This window comes from Eubalaena glacialis, chromosome 19 (genome assembly GCF_028564815.1).
Source record: "Eubalaena glacialis isolate mEubGla1 chromosome 19, mEubGla1.1.hap2.+ XY, whole genome shotgun sequence".
In the NCBI taxonomy this organism is placed as follows: domain Eukaryota; kingdom Metazoa; phylum Chordata; class Mammalia; order Artiodactyla; family Balaenidae; genus Eubalaena; species Eubalaena glacialis.
The window spans coordinates 17721124-17745855 of record NC_083734.1 but is presented as its reverse complement, the minus strand read 5'-3'; the positions used below and the strand labels follow the sequence as shown (position 1 = coordinate 17745855).

General features: G+C 46.9%; 2 protein-coding genes across 3 annotated transcripts in view; one reads left to right on the top strand and one right to left on the bottom strand.

Annotated features, from left to right (window-relative positions):
• The window catches only part of NOS2 (nitric oxide synthase 2), a 31871-nt gene extending 31422 nt beyond the window's left edge, over nt 1-449 (bottom strand). For both annotated transcript variants that reach the window (XM_061175121.1, XM_061175122.1), the window contains exon 1: nt 323-449. In XM_061175121.1, the coding sequence (XP_061031104.1) occupies nt 323-429 (107 nt within the window). In that variant the 5' untranslated portion in view covers nt 430-449. The remainder of the gene's footprint in view (nt 1-322) is intronic.
• A 21806-nt stretch (nt 450-22255) lies between these two features.
• On the top strand, nt 22256-23041 carry LOC133080133 (large ribosomal subunit protein uL11m). The gene has a single exon (XM_061175996.1). It carries the CDS (start codon nt 22305-22307, stop codon nt 22881-22883), a length of 579 nt encoding a protein of 192 aa, XP_061031979.1. The 5' UTR covers nt 22256-22304; the 3' UTR covers nt 22884-23041.
• The last annotated feature ends 1691 nt before the right edge of the window (nt 23042-24732 follow it).

Here is a 24732-nt window from a genome sequence, read left to right as displayed (position 1 = left end):
AGGGCTGAAAAATCCAGAAAGCTCCCAAGTGCTGAAACATCCACAGTTCCTACTCCAGCCCGTACAGACGCCTCTTAGGGGTGCCTGTGGGGCTTCTCTGGGTCTTTGTGGCTACTGAGTTGCAACCCCTTAAGCGTTCTAAACCAGGAAAACCCTTTAAATAAATCCTCATCGGAATCCTACAGAGCGAACATTCCAATCCTCATATTTTCCCCGGAAACCCGAGGCTCAGAGAGGGGCAGTGCGCGCCGGGGTTCGAGCCGGGGCCCCGCGCGGTGCCGCCCGCCTCCCTCCCAGGGCGGATCCCGGCCGGGCGCAGTACCTGGCTCGGCGGGGGCCGCAGGCTGGCTGCGGCCGGAGGATCCTGCGAAGGAGCCGGCAGAGTCGGGGCCGGGCAGCCTCGCACGCCGCGCCCAGCCCCTCGCGCATGGCCCCGGCGTGGGCGCAGCTCGGAGGGCGCCCTGCGCCTTGCCGCGCGGCCCCTTTATCGCCGCCGGACCAAGCAGCCCCCTCCCCGGGGCGGAGCGAGCCGGAGAAGCGGCTTCACCCCGAGCCTGGACCCGGGCCAGAGCGTCCGCTCCGCAGGCGGCCGCCGCGTCCCGCGCCTCCGCTCCAGCTGGCGTCCGCAGGGAAGTCTGCCTTCTGGATGCCACTGGACTTTCTCTGGGCTGAGACCCAGGGGCAGGTATGGCCGGCCTTGGGTTTGTTATTCCCCATGAAAAAACAATAATGATCATAATAATAACTCCCACTGTACAGTGCTTTATAGTTTACGAAGCAAGCTTTCCTGTCGTTTCATCTATCCCTTACTAAATCCAGTCAAGAAGGCACTTCGATATTGTTATCCCCACTTGACCGAGAAGGAAGCCAGACAGAGGTCCAGAGAAGTCAAGGATCTTGCTTAAGACCACACAGCAGCCCCAGGGCCACAGCCCAAGCTCTCTCACCTTACAGGGATGCCCTAGGAAGTGCTATTTCTTTCCTGCATGTTCAGTGCAATTCCAGGAAAGAAGCCCCAGAGAAGATCGCAGCTGGGGGGGGGGGGGTGACTTTCAGTGGGAGACCGGGTGGCTGGGCAGTTGGACCAGGAGCCCCCTCAGGTCCCTTCAGGCTCCTGGTCCTTATTACTTGGAAGGCACAGGGCCACTGACCTTGCTCCATCTGTACATTGCTTCTTACACTGGAAGCAGGATAACTCCCAGGGTCCAGACGGGGACAGGGCAGCAGCCCTGACCCCAGAGTACAAGGAGCCCTCCTGCACATCCTCCAGCATATTTAATCCTAAACCCAAATTAACGTGGAATGAAAGAGGGTACATATTTATTCTGAGCCAACTGCAACCCAGCTTGACTTTGTCCCAAATTCCATTTACCTTCACCTAGCTGTTCCCAACATTTGCCTTTGTCTCTAAAACACAGACACATGCCCCATGTTCACTTCCTAATCATTTGTTTACACAAAATATGGAACCATTACTCCCATATAAAGTTCTTGGTCTTATTACACCTGAACGGATTTTAAAACTACTTTTCAAGATCAAAACATATTAATTGGCTCCCTCTGCTTTCAGGATAAAATCCCCTTTTTGCTGCTGCTTCCTCTTCCAGTAACATCCTCCCCCCCCATCCCACTGTGGGTGCAGTCCAGCTGGGCCTACCTCCTTGCTAAAGCCCTCTCCCCCCCCGCTCCCCCCCCTACACACACTACAGCCAGGCCAGGCCCCCTCCAGTATCCCCAGAATAGATCCCAGTGCCCCCGAATTCTCCTGTAACCTCCTGTCTACCTCTCTGTCCCACCCCACCCTCACCCCAATTTATAAGGCTCTTTAACATCCCGATTTCTGTGTATTCCTCCCCAAACTAGTGAGGAAGGTATCGTTTCCCCATTCCCTCCCTGACAGCGGGACCTGGGTCTCTTTTCTCTGTGCCTTTCTCAGCCCAGCACACAGCAGGCCCTCAGAGAGAGTCCACAGAGTGGAGAGGTTATGAGTTTAGACTTGGTTCAAACCTCAGCTCTACCACTTTCCAGATGTCGACCTCGAGTAAGTCACTCAACCTTGTAAAATAAGGCTAATAACAGTTCCTGCCTCATTACTGACACAGTAATAAGAACTTTATAAACATTATCTGTTCTTTTTAGCTGCTGTTTATGCAATGAATAAGTGAATCAATGTATTATTTACTTAATTGATAAACAGAAGGGCTTCACCGACAGCCCCATGACCCCCAGCACAGTGCCAGAGGAGTGGCCCTCAGCAAATCATTGTTAATGGGCTGGAACATGCCTAGGACTAAAAGCAGGGCAGCCAGTGTAGTGGTCATCAGTCAGGCTGCCTGGGTTTGACTCCTGGCTCTGTCATTTGCTAACTGTGAGATCTCAAAAATTACTTAAACTTTCTAGCCTTCAACATCCTCATTGCTACAGTAGGAGGATAACAAAAGTTCCTTCCTCACTGATTGTTGGGAGGACTGTTAAATAAATTGATGTGTGATATTTTCTCTCAGTCACCTCGAATATCTGATTTGAGCACTTCTGCCAGCCCAGCCCAGCTTAAAAATTTGGGGTAAGTCAGCTAGTTTGCCTCAGGTGAACCTACAGCTCAGGTGTCCTGAATGGTCCCAAAACACAAGACAGTGCTAGTAGAGGGTCTAGAATTCAAGGCTGAAGGCTGTAGGCCACCCTGTAAGGGTTAAGGGAGGAGAGGGATTCAGGATGATCTTGAAAGATAGGGGATGGATTGGGTCTGGATGAATCAAAGGAGGAATGGGCCATGTACAGGCACTGGGAAACAGAGGAAGGCTGGGCTGGGCAGGTGGGATGGACCTTCTGTCTGAGAAGGGTGATCATACAGAACCCTGCAGTCAAGCCTCAGTGTGGTGACAGGCAATGGGGAGCCACTGCAGACTCTAGAGCAGGAGCATGACCTGCTAGAAGTCAAGTTGGGGTGAGAGAGGTCAGAACCAGCATGGGGGCCGCAGCTGGGGGAGGCCAGTCGGCCGGGGCTGCAGTCATGAGGTGAAGAGAAGGAAGGGATGACCAAGAAGAGTCAAAGCAGATTCCTGGGGTTCAGGCCCTCCAGAGACCCCAGGAGGAGTGATGAAACTGCTGTCAGTCTGCAGCATTTGAGTCTGCAGTGCCGGGAGGGCATCTAGAGGCCATCCAACCCTGCGTTCTCATCTCTTGGTCTCTTGGCCACCATGGCCACCACAGCCCAGACTGCCTGGTTTCAAACGTTCTCTCCTCTAGTTCAACCCACACGCTATACCTGGACAATCTTGCTCAAGAATCTACAATGGCTCCCCGTGGCCAAGCAGAGAAAATCCAAATCCCCTGCTCTGCATTCAAGCCCCCGTGCTCCGGCCTGGCCTCTCCTATCCCAGCACCCAAGCCCCACCCCAGGCCCCAGCACAGTCATGCTTGCTTCTGTCTCTGAGACTTTGCCCACCCTGCCCCCTTCCTGGAACGTCTTCGCTACTTCTCTTCACCTCCCCACATTCTACCCACACTTCCAAGTCCACACCGAGCCGCTCACTCCTGTGAAGCTCCTAGAGGCCGCTCTGTTTGATGTTGCCAATAGCAGTAACAACACTGATGACTGCAACAAATGCCATTTACGGAGCACTGACTCCCTGCCAGGCACGCGGCTCAGTTGTTTACATCTGAAAACTCATATAATCTCCTACCACAACCCCAGGAAATAGGTATTCCTATCCCCTTCTTACAGATGAGGAAATTGAGTCTCGAGGCCAGGGGACTTGCCAAAGGTCACAGGGCTATTATGTAGTAAAGCCTCCTGCTTATCCCCAAGCCCACGCGCTTACGTGCGCTGCTTTTCTGGGTTGCCCAGCTGCCCGCCTGCAAGGGGTGCCCTGCCCACTGTAGTCCAGGGGAAAGGCTCCTCTGGGGCCGTGGGGCTGGGAGGCTGTGTGGCTGCCCTGTGTGGCCTGGGACTTTGGTTTGATTCTTCTTGTGGTGTTATCACAGGTGGACTTGTCTTTCCGCTGGAGTAAGCCTCAACCTCGAGACCGAGGCCATGAGCTCTCCTAGCTCTGGAAGCCTGTCCACTGATTGGCAGGCTGGCCAAGTAATTCTCTCGGTTCTACCGAAGGCTTGGTTCTCCTACAAAGTGCAAGGGGGTGGAAGATATTCCAACTCTGTAATTACCAGTCAGGTGACTTTGGGGGAAGTCACACCACTCTTACTTAAAGCTTCTGTTTCCTTAACTGTAAAATGAGACAATAACTTGTACTTCACAGAGCCCCAGTGAAGGTCAGCTGAGCAGCAAAACCTGTGAAGTGCCCTAGATGGCCCTGGCCCAAAGTGAGTGTTTGGTTACAATAAACCTTGCGTTTATTGAGCACCTGCTCTGTATGGGCACACTGCTAATTGCTCTACATGCCCACTCATTTCATCCTCAAAATGCTACAAGATGGGTCGCATTGGTTCCCCAGACCGCAGATGAGAACATCTGAGGCTCAGAGAGGTTCACCTGCCCTAGGTCACAGAGCCAGTGAGAGACAGCTCAGAGCCAACGAGTGAGGCCCAGCACAGGGCTTGGGTACAGTTTTTCTAACTTCCTGGCACCCTTCACCAGGTTGATATTCAGAATATCTAACCACCAGTGAGGCATGTGCACTGGTGAATCAGAGGGGACGTTGAGGGACTCTCCTGATGGTCCAGTGTGCAGGTTTGATCCCTGGTTGGGGAGTTAAGATCCCACATGCCTCACGGCCAAAAAAACCAAAACGTAAAACAGAAGCAATAAACAAATTCAATAAAGACTTAAAAAAAAAAATGGTCCACATCAAAAAAAAAAATCTTTAAAAAAAAAAAAAAAGGGACATTGGCCAGGATGCCACCCCAGTCCTAACCACTGGGCTCTACTGCCTTCCATTCTCAAGTCAGGTATTCCATATCCCCTTCCTATATTCTCCCCACAGGACTGTGCCATGGCCCTTCCTTCTTCACATAGTGTCAGGTGCAATGAGGTGCCCAATAAACAGTGGCTGCATCCAATTCCAATAGGGACATCCAAGAAGCATCCGGCGAGAACAGACCTCCGGTGAGAAGCCAGGAGCAGAGAGGAATTCTGAGTTGGCAGAGCAGGGAATGGAAACCCAGAGGAGACCAGCAGGAGGTGGCAGCAGGGAAAGGCTTACCTGGAGAGAGGCTGGCGGGCTTTCTCCACATTGTTGTTGATGTCTATTTCCTCAGTCAAGTCAAACTTATAGGATTTGGCCTTGAATAGAAACTGCCAGGGACAGGCCATCTCTGCGGTTTTGCAAAGCACGTCTCTTCTCTGGATTTAAACTCAGAGGTTCTTCTCTGTGGGCTGAGGAAGGAGAAGGAGACCGAGATGGGAGGTTGAGGAAGAGTTTACAGAACTGGGCCTTTTCAATGTGGTTAGTTTACTGCAGAATCAGTACAGAGGCTAATGTAAGTCTTGAGCAGCCACTTCATCAGGGCTTTGAAACCTCTGCTCCTATTTTGGTGTGGCATGTGGGGATCCTATGGACTTTAATTCTACAGAGCCACATAACTACCTAAAGGAAAAACACGTACCTTAATGAGGACAAAGTACAAACCCTGTGAGCCTCCTGAATGGGACCTGACTGGGAAAACTTCATTGCTGACCCGAGGCAAGGCGGGGAGGAGCCTGCAGATATCATTGACGTATGGGCACCTCTGCCTATCCCTGCAGGATCTAATCAGCACCTGTCACTGGGGAAAGCATTCAAGTCATAGCTGCCTTAAATCTTTTCAGATTTTGCAGTTGTTGTCAATGCTGTCATCTGCTCCTTTTTTATTATGGGGGAGGCATAATTATTTGTGGGGAAAAATGCCCTTAATTCTCAATATTTGAGATCATCTCCTTTTAAAAAAAAAAAAGACCAAAAAAGAAGATGTAAGTGGAGGCCCAGGACTGGTCTGGGCTTGTCCCCAGCATGCCTCCTCCATGGAAAAAGGCTTTGTGTTGGGAGGCAGTGTGGTGATGATGTGGCCCATGTAAGAATCTTAGGGCCTCCCAAATCTGGGTTCAAATCCTAGCTTTACTAGTTACATGACCTGGGTCAAGTTATTTAAAAGACGCATTTCTTCTTCCATAAAAGGGGCTTAATAACAGTTATCTTAACAAAATTTATTTGGGAGGGAAAAGGTGCATGTTATAAGGACTGGACAGTATCATCGATATAAAAATAGAATTCTCAGTAGATTACTCCCCACTCTCCAAAAAGTTTTGCCTTGAAATGTAGCAACTACAGCAAATTTTGCAGAAAAAAAAAATCTGAACAAGATGCCCTGTTCAAATGGCCAAACCTCATATTGGCGTTTCTTAGATTTTCTACCAATTTATCTCTGTAGGCAGAAAAGTCCCACAGTTTTCTGAGCCTTCCCAAACAGGAAGAAGCAAAACCCTCTCAAAACAGCAGCTTCCCCAGAAATGAAGACAACTCACCTTGCAGCTGGCTGTGCTGCCTCTGCAGGGTACTGACAAGCAAACTTGGGGGGACCGTCACCTTGAGAACTTCGGAACCGTCTATAACTGCCCAGTTCCCTCACTAACGGTGGCTGAGAGGTTTTAAACCAGCAATGCTGAATTCCCTGGGGCCAGAGAGCCTCAGTCTTCAACTCGCTGCCAAGTTATGATTATACCGCAGCTAGGAAGTATTTATACCCAACCCATGGCATCCAGGGAGCCGTTTTTGCATAAAAGTCTCTTTTTTTTTGTTTCCAAAGGGAGTGTTCCCAGCTGGGTGTACAATTAGCTAATTTATGACTGGGAATCCTGACCTATGAGTGACTTGATTCTGCTGTTACATCACTCCGTGTGGTGCATCCTCAGTAAATGCACCACTTCCTGGTCCAGGGTCCAAGGCAGTGGCTCACCAGCAGGATGGTGGGTCCAATAAAGGAGTCATCGTGGAGTCAGGTTTTATTTAGCTAAACCATGTTGCCTCACTTTCAGATTCTGGGGGATTTTTTTTTTTCCTCAGTAGGGAGTGCTCTGGTTGATTTCTGTGCAGACTCTCAATTTTCCAGTTCATGGCAGAAGTCCAGGAAGCTGAGAAATATTGACAATATGGAACACACTGGAAAATGCCCAGGTTACAGAAGGCCAGTGATGCTGGGTCATGTAGTGTTCCCAACAGGTCCCTGAATCATTCAGCTTGAGGTTTGTGGAAGGGAAGGAGAGCCCTTGGCACAGAGAGACCTCTCAGATGTTGGTGTCACTAATGTCTCACACTTCGGCTCTGAGTAAACTAGGGGAGCATGGCAGGTAGAGTTATTTTCTACAGGGGAATAAAAATCCTTTCTTATAACAGAAATTGCATTTTAACTTCTTTATCCTTTCTTATAATTCCATTTATTATAGCGCCTCGAATACAGTATTCCTATATGGGATGAATTGTTCCATTATAAAAGTAAAATAACAACTATGTTAGGTAAGAGTCGAAAATGCAGGGGAAAAAACCCACCCTTGATCTCACCATCCTAACATATCGCTGTCACAATCCATTCATTTCCTTCCCTCATTTTCCAAATTAAATGCAGAATTATAATCAATTGAATTTGCCTAAGATAGAAAAAACTGAATAAAGACATAAAGAGGAGCTCAAAGATCTCTGTTGAGTGAGTGAATGAATGAATGAAAAATAGGAGTAGACTGCGATGAGTTGCAATATATCAAAGCCATTCTTCATTTAGGTTTTAGCCAGTTCAGTTCAGGGAAACTAATACTGCTTGAGGAGAGATGCAGAGTCCCTGGGTTCAGGAAGTACAAAGCTTAGAGAAAAGAATGGATAATTATTGTATCGAGTGGTACATGCAGTGTTGGAGGGGTGGCATCCTGAAGAAGCTGAAACTGCATTGCTCAGGGAAGGTTCACAGGGGAGAGGATACCAGGGCAGGGTTTTGAGGGATGACTAGGAGTTTGCCTCACCCTAACCCTATTCCCTGTAACTGCTTCCACATATTCTGACTATACCTGCAGCAAATACATGTATTAACTCCTTTAACTCCTCCACCAATCCTGTGAGATGGGTACTACTACTTGGCATTCATGGACTCCTCTAGAATCCCATCTGCTTGGCCTCAGAACACCTGGTTGGTTTTGCTTCAGAAAATGCAGTTATTCAGTTATTTAATCAGTCAGACATATGACAGTTGGGCTTTGGATGCATGGGCAGTGGAATCCCAGGACGTGTCTTGCCCTTCATTTGAGGATGGTGCCCTGGCTCACTCTCTTAGATGCTCCCACCCTGATGAAGAGGACCGCTTCCAAATGCAGTCCCCGGAGAGTGTCCCTATGTACTCATTATCTTGTTGTCAGCTTACCTCTGCAAGGGGCCTCCCTTTACATGACCCCCTGAAGTGTGTCATGCTTATAACCAGCCAGCTGCCTGTGTGTCCACTGTCTTCTTTGATTCCTCCCTCTCTGGACAGGTATGGAAACCAAGGCATCTGGAGTCTCAGGTGAATCTGTGGCAGAGCCAGGCAGGAACCCAGATCTCCTGACTGTCTCCCTACTAAATCACAAGCCCTTGGGAGTAAGGGACCGTGCTGTCCCCATCACCCAATATCCCCAACACCTACTGACCGGCACAGAGTGGGCACTGGAGAAGCATAAGCTGAATGAATCATGAATGAATCATGAGTGGTGCCAGTCAAGGGCCCTCAGAGTAGCTGGCCCAGAGTTAGGGCTCCGAAACCATTTGTTTCCTTTTCCTGTTCCTCTTCATTCTGCTCAGGTTACTAGCCTGAGCTTCAAGGCTGCCATCTCACCTCTAATCCAGCATCTACCAAGCATGATGTTCTTGGCTCATGGCAGGGTTTGGGTCAGCAGTGACTGTCCAACCTGAGTAACAGGCTTGGACGATGTGGCTGCAATTTAGCCTGAGAGGTCCTGGGTTCCAGTGACAGCTCTAATACTGAGCTGCTGTGTGACCTCAGAAAAGTCACCTCTCATCTCTGGGCCTGACTTTTCACATAATGGACACCAAGGGGGGAGAGCGGGGTCGGGGGCGGTGGTGGTGGGATGAATTGGGAGATTGAGATTGACATATATACACTAATATGTATAAAATAGATAACTAATAAGAACCTGCTGTATAAAAATAAAATAAAATAAAATTCAAAAAAAAAAAGAAGAAACAGTGGCCAAGATAAAGTGAGTAAATGCGATACAAGAACATGCTTTGAGCTATGGAGCAAAAAGGCAGCCACGCAAGAATTTTGGTCCCTGCTATGGGTCAGAGAGGAAAAATTTACTTTTTGACAAAGAGCAAGCAGGTGACATGACCTGACTTCCAAAGTTCCCTTCTTCACACAGGTCAGCACTCTACTACAAACATTTGCTTTTAAATTCCCAATTCTCTTTCTCTCTGTAACATTACACTCATTTATTTATTTTCTTATTAGGATAAAATGGATATAACATAAAATTCACCATTTTAACTATTTTAAAGTGTACACTGCAGTGGTTTTTATTATATTCACAATGTTGTGTGTAACCATCACCACTATCCCAATACTCTCTTAATTAGCAAATAGCAAAGAGGGGAGTAAAAATAGCAGTAAGGATGGTGACACACAGAGAGGTTAAGAGATTACCCACAGTCACACAGCAGGCAGTCTCTGATCTGGCACAAACAGTGATGCTCACCCCAGAGCTCTAGTCTGCAGGATCTAGGGCTGGTCCCCATCCTGGAGGTTGTCAGGGATTTCCACCTCTGCTTGTCCTGTGCTTTCTGGGTCTGCCTCACCTTTGGCCCAGCTTACCCAACAGGCCACATTCCTGGGCCTCTGTTGATGATGGATGTGGCAGGTGAATACTGCAAAGGAGAAATCAAAGAGCACCTTGAAGGGCAGTCAGAGGACACGTGGGCCCCCAGGAGGGTGCAGATGGAGGTTCCAAGGCTGCTGTGGAGAAATATCCTCCCCCCTACCTTTCCAGCGCATCATGGGCACCACGCCGATAGCAACCAGCCCTGGAATTTCTCAGCCTCATCATCCTGGGACTGATTTTCCATCAAATAAAGTTGATCTGTCTCTACACCATGTTGTAGAGATGGTTCAGTCCAGTTGGCCAGTGGGAATTAGCAACTTTGAAGCTCTTTCTACAGAAACAATGATCAGGGAGAACGCCTACTAAGCAAGGTGCTTGTATACCTCGACTGTTTAATCCACACAACAGGCTGTGAGGTGAATATTATTACTAGCCCCATTTTATAGGTGGGAAATTGAGGTTCAGCGCGAAGTTAAATGACTTGTCCAAGATCACACAGGCAGGTGGTGGTGAGGCTAAAACCCTGGAGTCCCCCTTTCTACCCCCTCCATCCTGCCACCCCCTGTGAGGGACAGAGCCAGGACACAGCCCTGGGGGAGCAAGGGTCCTGCACCATATCCCACTGCCTTTCTTGAAATGTTTTTTCCCCACCCTCCTGTAATAATAATTCTCCGTGATAAGAATAATTGCAACTACTGTGGATGGAGCACTTGCTCATAACTATAGCTGGCCCGAGCTTTTCCAGTCCTCATCTCAGCCCATCCTCCAGCAGCCCTCTGCGATGGTACTATTCTTATGTCGATTTCACGAGTAAGGAAACGAGACACAGAAAGGTTGAGAAACCAGCTCCTTGTCACTCAGCTCATAAGGGGCAGGGCTGAGGCTTGGCCCGGGGTCAGCACTGGGTTCCAGATGACCCCCCACCTTGTGTGCCCCTGTGCGCGTGCCCGTTTTGCTGTAGGCGAGCACACCCCGGGAGCAAGGCGAAAAAGTAGCAGGAAGGAGGTGGGAAACAGGCCAAGGTAAGAGCTGAGGATCACCTGGGGTTGAATGTTCTTCCCCCCAACCCCGCCAGCAATACAAGGCTGGCACAGAGCCCCCAGGAAGGAGGAGTCCCTGCCATGTGCCTCTGCTTCACAGAAGCCCCCCTAGAATCCTCTCACCAGCTCTTTGAGGGAGTTACTGTAATCTGTAATTTGCACCCAGAACTGTCAGACCCCAAAAGTGGGTTCTCCCTGTGCCATGTGTTTATGGGGTGCCTGTTAGGCAGGATTCAGCATGCTGGTGGGCAAAGGGGTGATCCTCAAGACACAGCCCTCATTCTCCTCACTCCCAGGATAAAGGAAGGAGGGCCACCCTACAGCGTACCCTGAATTCCATAAGGACAGGAGAGCTCTGTCACATTTATTGCTGTATTACCTTGGTACACAGTAGGTGCTCAAACATCAATTGCATGGAGGATTTGTGCACGGCACTGTACCCAACCTCTTGACAACCCTGCAATGAAAGTGTCATTGTTCCCATTTTGCAGCAGGGCACTGAGGCTCAGAGAGGTGGCCCACCGGCCCAAGGACCCATGGATCAAAACTGGACAGCCAGAAATGCAGACTTGCCTCCTCCCAGCTCCGAAGCCAGGGAGCTCTACCCTGAGGGGCTTTGTGCTGACTCCAGTACTCTACAAAGTGCTCGGCTGTGCTGCTTAGATGCCGAGGGCACCAGGCCTTCAGGGATAGGGGCTCAAGGAGGCTAAAATTCTTCAGGCGAGGGGGTCACTTGAAGGACAGAAGGACTAGGTGGGGTGAAGGGACAGAGGAGGGCATCTTAGGCCAGGGGAAAAGCCTAAACTTCCATTGATGCTAAATGTCCGTTCTCCACAGTGGAGATGCCCTCTGGATCCCTCTGGATCCAGGGAACTCCCTTTCTCGTCCAGGAAGCTCCAGCTCAGCATCCTTGGCACCTGGCGTGTGCTGCCTGCCCTCAGGGTGGCCTGGAGGATTTAGGAGCAGCGCCCCACCTTCAGCTGGGCCGGGCAGGCTCGGGCAAGCACTGCAACGGTTGATTTGCAAGGCTTGCGACAATCAGGCTTATCTTCACCCCCTGTACACATGGGTCTGTGAGGTCACAATGGGGCTGTGGGCTGTGTCCCAGTCCCAGCTCAGCCAGATGACCTTGGCCAGATCCCTTAACCCCACCCGCAACCTCAGTTCCTTTAGCTGCAAAAAGAGACCAGTAAGAGCTTCTCTGTAGGATTTTCCTGAGGATAAAATGAGATCCTGTCTTCAAAGTGCCAGGCACTCAGTGGATACTAGGAGTTCCTGTCCTGGCAGACGGGGAAACCGAGGCCAAGAGTAGCTCACTTCCAGGTCTCACAGCACTTCGTGCTGGACTGCTTCTTCTAGGCCAGCAGGCCCCTGACCTCCCTTATACCCAGCAGGCCCTTCTCCTCCTCCTTCTCCAGGTTCCCTGGTACCACCCCCTGCCTTTGAAATGGTGACGTGGTTGCTCTCCCCCCGCGTATAACCTCAGTGCTCTGCACACTGTAGGCGCTCAGTCGATGCCCTTGCTGACGATGCTAAAGGTCCATATATGCGTGACCTGGGGTCTCTTTTCAGTCAAATGACAGGGTTCCCAAAGTGTGGTCAATCCAGAGGGGATTTGGGGGCGGTACCGGGAATAACATTTTTTAATTTTAATAATTGAAGTACTTATTAATGTGGTTACTGTCTGTGGCCATTTACTGATGTTCCACTTGTGGGAAATGATAAAAATTGATTTTAGAATTACATTTATTTAAGTTAAAGAAGAGTCAATTTAAGGGGAAAATAAGCAAATAATAATGTAGGTGGTATGCAGGTGTGACAAAAATTATGAAAGTAGGATGCAAATAACTACAAGGAGTGTACACTAGAAGACACGCGAGTTTGGCTCTTTCTCTACACTTGTGCCTGTGTGTGACCTGTGATGTCACTTGCCCTATCTAGGCTTCATGCCCCTCACCTGTCACAGGAAGGCATTGGGAAGGGGATTTCTAAGGATCCTCCAGTTCTGATACCCTACATCTCACACAGGACCCCTGTCCCTTAGCCCCATGTCATTTGTTGACTAACCACTGGAGGGCATGAGTCACACAACTTCCAGCAACTCAGTAGCTGAGGTCAGTTGGGTTTGTCCCACCTTGAATGACTTGGAGGTGACAGAGCAGGGGGACTTTTGCTGGAAATGCCCCAGTTGTCACCTGAGGTGCACAGACCTACGGTGGACCAGGATATAGATGGCTTTGATGGCTGAGTCCCTGGAACATGATTCACACTGGCTGGCGCAGGCCTGGCACTTCACTGGCAGGGCGGGCACAGTGTGTGAGGACCTGACCAGCTCTCGGGGTCAGGCCAGCCAGGAATTTTCTTTAAGGGCCTAATTTCTTGTCAATGCTTCCCAGAAATCCTCCCTTTTCCGCCCTTCCACACTACTTCCTTGGTTGAGGATTAATACTTGGCATGGCATCGGGGTAAGTCCTGAGGTGTGGCACTTCAAAGGTCAAGGATTCTGGGGCAAGTAGTGTCTTGGGACCGTGCAGGAGACATCAGTAGGGCAGTGAGGAAGGGCAGGAAGCCATGACATGTGCGCTATTAAGCCAGTTACCACAACAGGCAACTGGAATTCAACCCCACAGAGAAACCTAGGAAACAGTGTAGAACCCAGACCTCACCTGAGGGGCGGGGCTGCTGGCTGTTTGCCCAGCAGTTCTAGAGTATCACTGTTTGAGGCTGCTCCTGGGAGCAGGGTAGTGAGTTAACTCCCCAAGGCCTACTGTGGGCAGGGTAGCCATCCTTCGCTCTGGAAAAGCTCTCAGGCCCAGAGATGCAGATGCTGGCAGTTGGAGTTCCCAGGGTGCACTGCAACGTAGGATGTGGGCAGAGCACCGGCTACACTGCTACAAGTGGGTTAGGGTTAGGCCAAATGGAGGAGGAAGAGAAGTGTCTGGTCACTTCTCCTCAACTTCAGCCTCTGAGGATGTTGGATGCTGATCCAAAGAGAAGTTCTAAGTGCCTTCCCACAAGCTAAGCACACCTTCTTGGATCCTTCCTTAAATAGCTGTGCATCTTTGGTTGGGCCATGTGAGCCCTTTGGACCTCTGTTTTCTCAATTAAGTTTCTCTGGAGCCTTTTCAGCTCTGATATCTGGACTTTCTGAGTCTCTCCAGCTCATGCATGTCTTGTCTCTGGTGCTCTTGGGAGAGTCACCTTGTCGACCAGAGTGCCCGCCAAAAAAGCATGCAGCAATAACCATCACGTGTGACTCCAGGCTCTGGCCACAAAGATGTTCGGGGCATCATTGTGTATAAGACTCAGAAACAACCCTAATGATCATCATTCGAGAAAGGCATGCTGGTCCAGCTTTAGGCTCCAGGGTTATGGTGGACCGTTACACAGTCAAAGAAATGAAGTATTTTAAGAATTTTTTTAAAGACAAGGAATAATGTTTATGTATCAGTAAAAACATCACATTATAGTGCAGAATAATCCCCATCATGTAAAATAAAGTCATAAAAAACTGTGAGAAAAAATATTAAAATATTAACAGTGGTGGAAATAAGGGTGATAGTTGCTTTCTTGTTTACCCTTCTTTGTATTTTCCTTGTGGGAATTAATTACAGGCGCGGCAGGGGCACAGGCAGTTTGTTTGCTGTGTATGTAAATCAGACCTGGAGGAGTGCCCTCAGAGGAGGTTGATGCTTTATTTCCTCTTGCCTGGGGAACATTCCTCCCACGCTACTGTAGGAGGGAAACCTGGCCTTTGGCATCTGACACCTCTGCCTCTCCTGCCTCATCCTGGTCCCAACCTCAAGGTTCTCCCCTTCTCTGGGAGCTCCCCAGCAAGCCACATCTTTTGCACACATTGTTCTCTCTGCTTGGAATATCCTTCCCAGCAGCTCCCCGTCCCCAACCCTCTAATCCCTCTCAGACTCTGTTCCACTTCATGATACTGTCATCTCTAAAATGTTCCCCTGACCCTTTATCCCCAGGCTTCCCTGGGTTCCCCTCCAGCTCAACACTGATCCTACTCTTTTCATTGTGGGCTCACTCTTCTGTCTCCTTTACTAGATGCAAGCTCCCCAAGGCCAAGGCCACACCTCACACATCTCTGTAGCACCAGCACTGTCTGGCAAATAGTAGATGCTCAATAAAATTTTTAATTGAGATAAAATTCACATACCATAAAATCCACCCTTGAAAAGTGTACAATTCAGTGGGTTTTATATTCACAAGGCTGTGCAACCATCACCAGAATCTAATTCCAGAACATTTCCATTCCTCCCAAAAGAAACCCCACACCCATTAGCAGTCACTCCCCATTTCCTCCTCCCCCTAGCCCTAGGAAACTGCTAATCTGCCCTTTGTCCCTATGGACTTGCCTATTCTATATATTTTATACAAATATTTTATATACATGGAATCATGAAATATGTGGCCTTTGTGTCTGGCTTCTTTCACTTAGCATGTTTTCAAGGTTTTTTCATGTGGTAGCATGTATTAGTACTTCATTCCTTTTTATGACCGAATAATATTCTATTGTATGGACATAGCACATTTTGCTTATCCATTCATCAGTTGCTGGGCATCTGACTTGCCTTCACCATTTGGATATTATGAATAATGCTGCTATGAACATCTGAGTACAGGTTTTGTATGGAAAGATATTTTCAATTCTTTCAATTCTTATAAACAGGAGTGAATTGCTGGGTCATAGGATAACTTTATGTTTAACTTTTTGAGGAACTGCCCTAATATTTTCCAAAGTGGCTGTTCCATTTTACATTCCACCCAGCAGTGCATGAGGGTTCCGATTTCTCTACATCCTTGTCAACCCTTGCTATTGCCTGTCTTTTTCATTATACAGTAGCTTCCTAATGGGTATGCAGTAGTCAATGGACTTTTTTTTGTTTTTAACATCTTTATTAGAGTATAATTGCTTTACAAAGTTGTATTAGTTTCTGCTGTATAACAAAGTGAATCAGCTATAAGTATACATATATCCCCATATCCCCTCCCTTTTGCATCTCCCTCCCACCCTCCCTATCCCACCCCTCTAGGTGGTCACAAAGCAACGAGCTGATCTCCCTGTGCGATGCAGCTGCTACCCACTAGATATCTATTTTACGCTTGGTAGTGTATATATGTCAATGCTACTCTCTCACTTCGTCCCAGCATACCCTTCCCCCTCCCCACGTCCTCAACTTCATTCTCTACGTTTGCGTCTTTATTCCTGTCCTGCCCCTAGGTTCTTCAGAACCACTTTTTTTTTTTTTTTAGATTCCATATATATGTGTTAGCATACGGTATTTGTTTTTCTCTTTCTGACTTATTTCACTCTGTATGACAGACTCTAGGTCCATCCACCTCACTACAAATAACTCAATTTTGTTTCTCTTTATGGCTGAATAATATTCCATTGTATAGATGTGCCACATCTTCTTTATCCATTCATCTGTTGATGGACACTTAGGTTGCTTCCATGTCCTGGCTATTGTAAATAGAGCTGCAATGAACATTGTGGTACATGACTCTTTTTGAATTATGGTTTTCTCAGGGTATATGCCCAGTAGTGGGATTGCTGGGTCATATGGTAGTTCTATTTTTAGTTTAAGGAACCTCCATACTGTTTTCCATAGTGGCTGTATCAATTTACATTCCCACCAACAGTGCAAGAGGGTACCCTTTTCTCCACACCCTCTCCAGCATTTATTGTTTGTAGATTTTTTGATGATGGCCATTCTGACTGGTGTGAGGTGATACCTCATTGTAGTTTTGATTTGTATTTCTCTAATGATTAGTGATACTGAGCATCCTTTCATGTGTTTGTTGGCAATCTGTATATGTTCTTTGGAGAAATGTCTGTTTAGGTCTTCTGCCCATTTTTGGATTGGGTTGTTTGTTTTTTTGATATTGAGCTGCATGAGCTGCTTGTATATTTTGGAGATTAATCCTTTGTCAGTTACTTCATTTGCAAATATTTTCTCCCATTCTGAGGGTTGTCTTTTCATATTGTTTATGGTTTCCTTTGCTGTGCAAAAGCTTTTAAGTTTCATTAGGTCCCATTTCTTTATTTTTGTTTTTATTTCCATTCCTCTAGGAGGTGGGTCAAAAAGGATCTCGCTGTGATTTATGTCATAGTGTGTTCTGCCTATGTTTTCCTCTAAGAGTTTTATAGTGTCTGGCCTTACGTTTAGGTCTTTAATCCATTTTGAGTTTATTTTTGTATATGGTGTTAGGGAGTGTTTTATTTCATTCTTTTACATGTAGCTGTCCAGTTTTCCCAGCACCACTTATTGAAGAGGCTGTCTTTTCTCCATTGTATATTCTTGCCTCCTTTATCAACGATAAGGTGACCATGTGCGTGGGTTTATTTCTGGGCTTTCTATCCTGTTCCATTGATCTATATTTCTATTTTTGTGCCAGTACCATACTGTCTTGATTACTGTCGCTTTGTAGTATAGTCTGAAGTCAGGGAGCCTGATTCCTCCAGCTCTGTTTTTCTTTCTCAAGATTGCTTTGGCTATTCGGGGTCTTTTGTGTTTCCACACAAATTGTGAAATTTTTAGTTCTAGTTCTATGAAAAATGCCATTGGTAGTTTGATAGGGATTGCATTGAATCTATAGATTGCTTTGGGTAGTATAGTTGTTTTCACAATGTTGATTCTTCCAATCCAAGAACATGGTATATCTCTCCATCTGTTTGTATCGTCTTTAATATCTTTCATCAGTGTCTTATAGTTTTCTGCATAGAAAAGGTCTTTTGTCTTCTTAGGTAGGTTTATTCCTAGGTATTTTATTCTTTTTGTTGCAATGTTAAATGCAAGTGTTTCCTTAATTTCTCTTTCAGATTTTTCATCATTAGTATAGGAATGCAAGAGATTTCTGTGCATTAATTTTGTATTCTGCTACTTTACAAAATTCATTGATTAGCTCTAGTAGTTTTCTGGTAGCATCTTTAGGATTCCCTAGGTATAGTATCATGTCATCTGCAAACAGTGACAGTTTTACTCCTTCTTTTCTGATTTGGATTCCTTTTATCTCTTTTTCTTTTCTGATTGCTGTGGCTAAAACTTCCAAAACTATGTTGAATAATAGCAGTGAGAGTGGGCAACCTTGTCTTGTTCCTGATCTTAAAGGAAATGGTTTCAGTTTTTTACCATTGAGGACAATGTTGGCTGTGGGTTTGTCATATATGGCTTTCATTATGTTGAGGTAGGTTCCCTCTATGCCTACTTTCTGGAGAGTTTTTATCATAAATCGGTGTTGAATATTGTCAAAAGATTTTTCTGCATCTATTGAGATTATCATATGGCTTTTATCCTTCAGTTTGTTAATATGGTGTATCATATTGTTGATTTGCATATATTGAAGAATCCTTGCATTCCTGGGATAAACCCCACTTGATCACGGTGTATGATCCTTTTAATGTGCTGTTGGATTCCGTCTGCTAGTATTTTGTTGAGGATTTTTGCATCTATGTTCATCAGTGATATAGGCCTGTAGTTTTCTTTTCTTGTAACATCTTTGTCTGGTTTTGGTATCAGGGTGATGGTGGCCTCGTAGAATGAGTTTGGGAGCGTTCCTCCCTCTGCTATATTTTGGAAGAGTTTGAGAAGGATAGGAGTTATCTCTTCTCTAAATGTTTAATAGAATTCACCTGTGAAGCCATCTGGTCCTGGGCTTTTGTGTGTTGGAAGATTTTTAATCACAGTCTCAATTTCAGTGCTTGTGATTGGTCTGTTTATATCTTCTATTTCTTCCTGGTTCAGTCTCAGAAGGTTGTGCTTCTCTAAGAATCGGTCCATTTCTTCCAGGTTGTCCATTTTATTGGCATATAGTTGCTTGTAGTAGTCTCTCATGATCCTTTGTATTTCTGCAGTGTCAGTGGTTACTTCTCCTTTTTCATTTCTAATTCTGTTGATTTGAGTCTTCTCCCATTTTTTCTTGATGAGTCTGGCTAATGGTTTATCAATTTTGTTTATCTTCTCAAAGAACCAGCTTTTAGTTTTATTGATCTTTGCTATTGTTTCCTTCATTTCTTTTTCATTTATTTCTGATCTGATCTTTATGATTTCCTTCCTTCTGCTAACTTTGGGGGTTTTTTGTTCTTCTTTCTCTAATTGTTTTAGGTGTAAGGTTAGGTTGTTTATTTGAGATGTTTCTTGTTTCTTGAGGTAGGACTGTACTGTTATAAACTTCCCTCTTAGAACTGTGTTTGCTGCATCTCATAGGTTTTGGGTCATCGTGTTTTCATTGTCATTTGTTTCTAGGTATTTTTTGATTTCCTCTTTGATTTCTTCAGTGATCTCTTGGTTATTTAGTAGCGTATTGTTTAGCCTCCATGTGTTTGTATTTTTTACAGTTTTTTTCCTGTAATTGATATCTAGTCTCATAGCATTGTGGTCAGAAAAGATACTTGATATGATTTCAATTTTCTTAAATTTACCAAGGCTTGATTTGTGACCCAAGATATGGTCTATCCTGGAGAATGTTCCATGAGCACTTGAGAAGAAAGTGTATTCTGTTGTTTTTGGATGGAATGTCCTATAAATATCAACTAAGTCCATCTTGTTTAATGTGTCATTTAAAGCTTGTGTTTCCTTATTTATTTTCATTTTGGATGATCTGTCCATTGGTGAAAGTGGGGTGTTAAAGTCCTCTACTATTATTGTGTTACTGTTGATTTCCCCTTTTATGGCTGTTAGCATTTGCCTTATGTATTGAGGTGCTCCTATGTTGGGTGCATAAATATTTACAATTGTTATATCTTCTTCTTGGTTTGATCCCTTGATCATTATGTAGTGTCCTTCTTTGTCTCTTGTAATAGTCTTTATTTTAAAGTCTATTTTTTCTGATATGAGAATTGCTACTCCAGGTTTCTTTTGATTTCCATTTGCATGGAATATCTTTTTCCATCCCCTCACTTTCAGTCTGTCTGTGTCCCTAGATCTGAAGTGGGTCTCTTGTAGACACCATATATACGGGTCTTGTTTTTGTATCCATTCAGCCAGTCTATGTCTTTTGGTTGGAGCATTTAATCCATTTACATTTAAGGTAATTATCGATATGTATGTTCCTATTACCATTTTCTTAATTGTTTTGGGTTTGTTAAGGTAGGTCTTTTCCTTATCTTGTGTTTCCTGCCTAGAGAAGTTCCTTTAGCATTTGTTGTAGAGCTGGTTTGGTGGTGCTGAATTCTCTTAGCTTTTGCTTGTCTGTAAAGGTTTTAATTTCTCCGTCAAACCTGAATGAGCTCCTTGCTGGGTACAGTAATCTTGGTTGTAGGTTTTTCCCTTTCATCACTTTAAATATGTCCTGCCATTCCCTTCTGGCTTGCAGAGTTTCTGCTGAAAGATCAGCTGTTAGGGACTTCCCTGGTGGTGCAGTGGTTAGGAATCTGCCTGCCATTGCAGGGGACATGGGTTTGAGCCCTGGTCTGGGAAGATCCCACGTGCTGCGGAGTAACGAAGCCTGTGTGCCACAACTACTGAGCCTGTACTCTAGAGTCTGCGAGCCACAACCACTGAGCCTATGTGCCACAACTACTGAAACCTGCATGCCTGGAGCCTGTGCTCCACAACAAGAGAAACCACTGCAATGAGAAGCCCGCACACCACAACAAAGAGTAGCTCCCGCTTGTCGCAGCTAGAGAAAGCCCACACACAGCAACGAAGATCCAATGCAGCCAAAAATAAATAAACAAGTTATTTAATTTTAAAAAAATCCTTAAGACAAAAAAAGGTCAGCTGTTAATCTTATGGGGATTCCCTTGTATGTTATTTGTTGCTTTTCCCTTGCTGCTTTTAATATTTTTTCTTTGTATTTAATTTTTGATAGTTTGATTAATATGTGTCTTGGTGTGTTTCTCCTTGGATTTATCCTGTATGGGACTCTCTGTGCGTCCTGGACTTGATTGACTATTTCCTTTCCCATGTTAGGGAAGTTTTCAACTATAATCTCTTCAAATATTTTCTCAGACCCTTTCTTTTTCTCTTCTTATTCTGGGACCCCTATAATTCGAATGTTGGTGTGTTTAATGTTGTCCCAGAGGTCTCTGAGACTGTCCTCAATTTTTTTCATTCTTTTTTCTTTATTCTGCTCTGCGGTAGTTATTTCCACTATTTTATCTTCCAGGTCACTTATCCGTTCTTCTGCCTCAGTTATTCTGCTATTGATTTCTTCTAGGAATTTTAAATTTCATTTATTGTGTTGTTCATCATTGTTTGTTTGCTCTTTAGTTCTTCTAGGTCCTTGTTAAACGTTTCTTGTATTTTCTCCATTCTATTTCCAAGATTTTGGATCATCTTTACTATCATTACTCTGAATTCTTTTTCAGGTAGACTGCCTATTTCCTCTTCATTTGTTAGGTCTGGTGGGTTTTTACATTGCTCCTTCATCTGCTGCATATTTCTCTGTCTTCTCATTTTGTTTAACTTACTGTGTTTGGGGTCTCTTTTTCACAGGCTGCAGGTTCATAGGTCCCATTGTTTTTTGTGTCTGCCCCCAGTGGGTGAGGTTGGTTCAGTGGGTTGTGTAGGCTTCCTGGTGGAGGGGACTGGTGCCTGTGTTCTGGTGTGGGGCTGGATCTTGTCTTTCTTGTGGGCAGGACTGCATCCCGTGGTGTGTTTTGGGGTGTCTGTGAACTTAGTATGATTTTAGGCAGCCTCTCTGCTAATGGGTGGGGTTGTGTTCCTGTCTTGCTAGTTGTTTGGCATGGGGTGTCCAGCACTGGAGTTTGCTGGCCGTTGGGTGGAAATGGGTCTTAGCATTGAGATGGAGATCTCTGGGAGAGGTCTCGCCAATTGATATTACATGGAGCTGGAAGGTCTCTGGTGGTCCAATGTCCTGAACTCAGCTCTCCTACCTCAGAGGCTCAGGCCTGACACCAGGCCGGAGCACCAAGACCCTGTCAGCCACATGGTTCAGAAGAAAAGGGAGAAAGAAAGAAAGAAAAATAAATTTAAAAATAATAAATTTAAAAATTATTAAAATAAAAAATAAAAAAATAATAATTTTTTTAAAAAGAAGAGAGCAACCAAACCAATAAACAAATCCACCAATGATAACAAGCGCTGAAAACTATACTAAGATAAACATAAAAATCAGAAACAAATCAGTCACAGACAGCAAACCCCAAGTCTACGGTCGCTCCCAAAGTCCACCGCCTCAATTTTGGGATGATTCGTTGTCTATTCAGGTATTCCACAGATGCAGGGTACATCAAGGTGATTGTGGAGATTTAATCCGCTGCTCCTGAGGCTGCTGGGAGAGATTTCCCTTTCTCTTCTTTGTTCACACAGCTCCCAGGGTTCAGCTTTGGATTTGGCCCCGCCTGTGCATGTAGGTCGCCCTCAGGCTTCTGTTCCCACCCAGACAGGACGGGGTTAAAGCAGTGGCTGGGACCTTTAACCCAAGGTGGCGGCGCGCGGAGCCTTAGCTCTTGCTGTGGACTTGAGATGAACTAAGGCTGGGAACTCCGCCTCATGTCGAAGCTAAGCCGGGCCACTCGGGCCCTCAGGAAGCCCGAGGCCGGCGGCGTGATCCGGACCATCGTGCGGGCAGGCCAGGCCATGCCCGGGCCCCCACTAGGCCCCGTCCTGGGTCAGCGAGGCGTTTCCATCAACCAGTTCTGTAAGGAGTTCAACGAGAAGACCAAGGACATCAAAGAAGGCATTCCTCTGCCTACCAAGATTTTTGTGAAGCCTGACAGGACATTTGAAATCAAAATTGGCCAACCCACTGTTTCCTACTTCCTGAAGGCAGCTGCTGGGATTGAGAAGGGGGCCCGGCACACAGGGAAAGAGGTGGCAGGCCTAGTGACACTGAAGCACGTGTATGAGATCGCCCGTGTCAAAGCTCAGGATGACGCCTTCGCCCTGCAGGATGTGCCCCTGTCCTCTGTTGTCCGCTCTATCATTGGCTCTGCCCGTTCCCTGGGCATTCGTGTGGTGAAGGACCTCAGTTCAGAAGAGCTGGCAGCTTTCCAGAAGGAGCGAGCCCTGTTCCTGGCTGCTCAGAAAGAGGCAGATTTGGCAGCCCAGGCAGAAGCTGCCAAGAAGTGACCCCTGTCCCCCACCCTCCAGGATTTTGAAGGGGGCCAGTTGGGAAGGCTGGGCCAGAGGGGAGGAAGGGAGGTCACATCAACCCGATTATATTTTTCTGACTTTAAATTATGTATTTTTGCACATGTGGTTATATCAAAGGATCAAACGTGAATAAACATCTTTTGTCAAAAAAAAAAAAAAAGCAGTGGCTGATTAGGGGGCTCTGGCTCACTCCGGCCAGGGGGAGGGAGGGGTAATGCAGGGCGAACCTGTGGCGGGAGAGGTTGGTGTGACATTGCAACAGCCTGAGGCACGCTGTGTGTTCCCCCTCGGGAAGTTGTCCCTGGATCACAGGACCCTGGCAGTGGTGGGCTGCACAGGCTCCCGGGGGGTGTGGATAGTGACCCATGCTTGCACACGGGATTCTCGGTGGCTGCAGCAGCAATGTTAGAATTTCATGCCTGTCTCTGTTGTCCGCGCTGATAGCCGCGGCTCGCGCCTGTCTCTGGAGCTCGTTTAGGCAGTGCTCTGCCTTCTGTGGGCAGACAGGGAAGGAATCCCGTCTCCTCATGCACCCCGAAACAATGGTCTCTTGCCTCTAGGGCAGGTCCAGACCTTTTCCCGGACTCCATCCCAGCTAGCCGTGGCGCAGTAGTCCCTTCAGGCTGTGTTCACGCAGTCAACCCCAGTCCTCTCCCTGAGATCCAACCTCTGAAGCCCGAGCCTCAGCTCCCAGCCCCCGCCTCAACTCCCAGCCCCCACCCGCCCTGGCGGGTGAGCAGACAAGCCTCTCAGGCTGGTGAGTGCTGGTTGGCACCAATCCTCTGTGTGGGAATCTCACCGCTTTGCCCTCTGCACCCCTGTTGCTGGGCTCTCCTCCGTGGCTCCGAAGCATTCCCCCCACCCACCCCCTGTCTCCGCCAGTGAAGGGGCTTCCTAGTGTGTGGAAACTTTTCCTCCTTCACAGCTCCCTCCCAGAGGTGCAGGGCCCATTCCTATTCTTTTGTCTGTTTTTTCTTTTTTCTTTTACCCTACCCGGGTACGTGGGGAGTTACTTGCCTTTTGGGAGGTCTGAGGTCTTCTGCCAGCGTTCAGTAGGTGTTCTGTAGGAGTTGTTCCACATGTAGATGTATTTTTGATGTATTTGTGGGGAGGAAGGTGATCTCCACGTCTTACTCCTCCACCATCTTGAAGGTTTCCCAGTCAACGGACTTTCAAAGAATGAATGAGTGACTAGCCAATGGATGGATGGATGGACATGTAGAAGTAGATGTCAGTCCCTGAGCTCCGAGATCTGAATTTGGTGGGAGAGCCTTTTCTCCACTCGCTGGGGGCCTGCACTGAGTGGAGACCCAGCAATCTGCAGCCTGCCCCCAACTGTGGTTCCAGACACCAAATCTGCCTCAGTCCTGGGTGGCTTAAAGCATGCAAGTGGCCTGGACTTCCCTAGGCCCATGTTTCTGGATGGGGCTAGCTCTGTAACCCCTCTGGGCCTCAGTTTCCTCTTCTGTGAAATGGAAATAATAAAGCCCAGCTTGTGGGATGACTGCAGGATGACGGGATGCACATAAATTGTCTGCACAGGGCACAGCACGTAATGGGAGGATCCCTGAGCTTTCTATTTCGGCCCTTGAAGGGCAGTGGCGCGGGAGGGCGGGAGGGGTGCTTGTGGCGGGAAGCATCTGAGCAGTGCTGATTCAAGCCCAACTGCACGTCTACAGGCAAACCTCACGGAAGGGCAATCCAGATCCCGAGACCAAGGATGGCAAATGGGTTTTATCTGTTGTGCCAAAGTTAAGAGATAAGTAATGATTACTCAGAGCCTCACAGCAAGAAGGAGTTTAAGGTTCTGTACTTTAAGGCTCAG

Excerpts from the sequence above, each read along its gene's own strand:
- LOC133080133 (XM_061175996.1), top strand. The coding sequence starts at position 22,305 with ATGTCGAAGCTAAGCCGGGCCACTCGGGCCCTCAGGAAGCCCGAGGCC.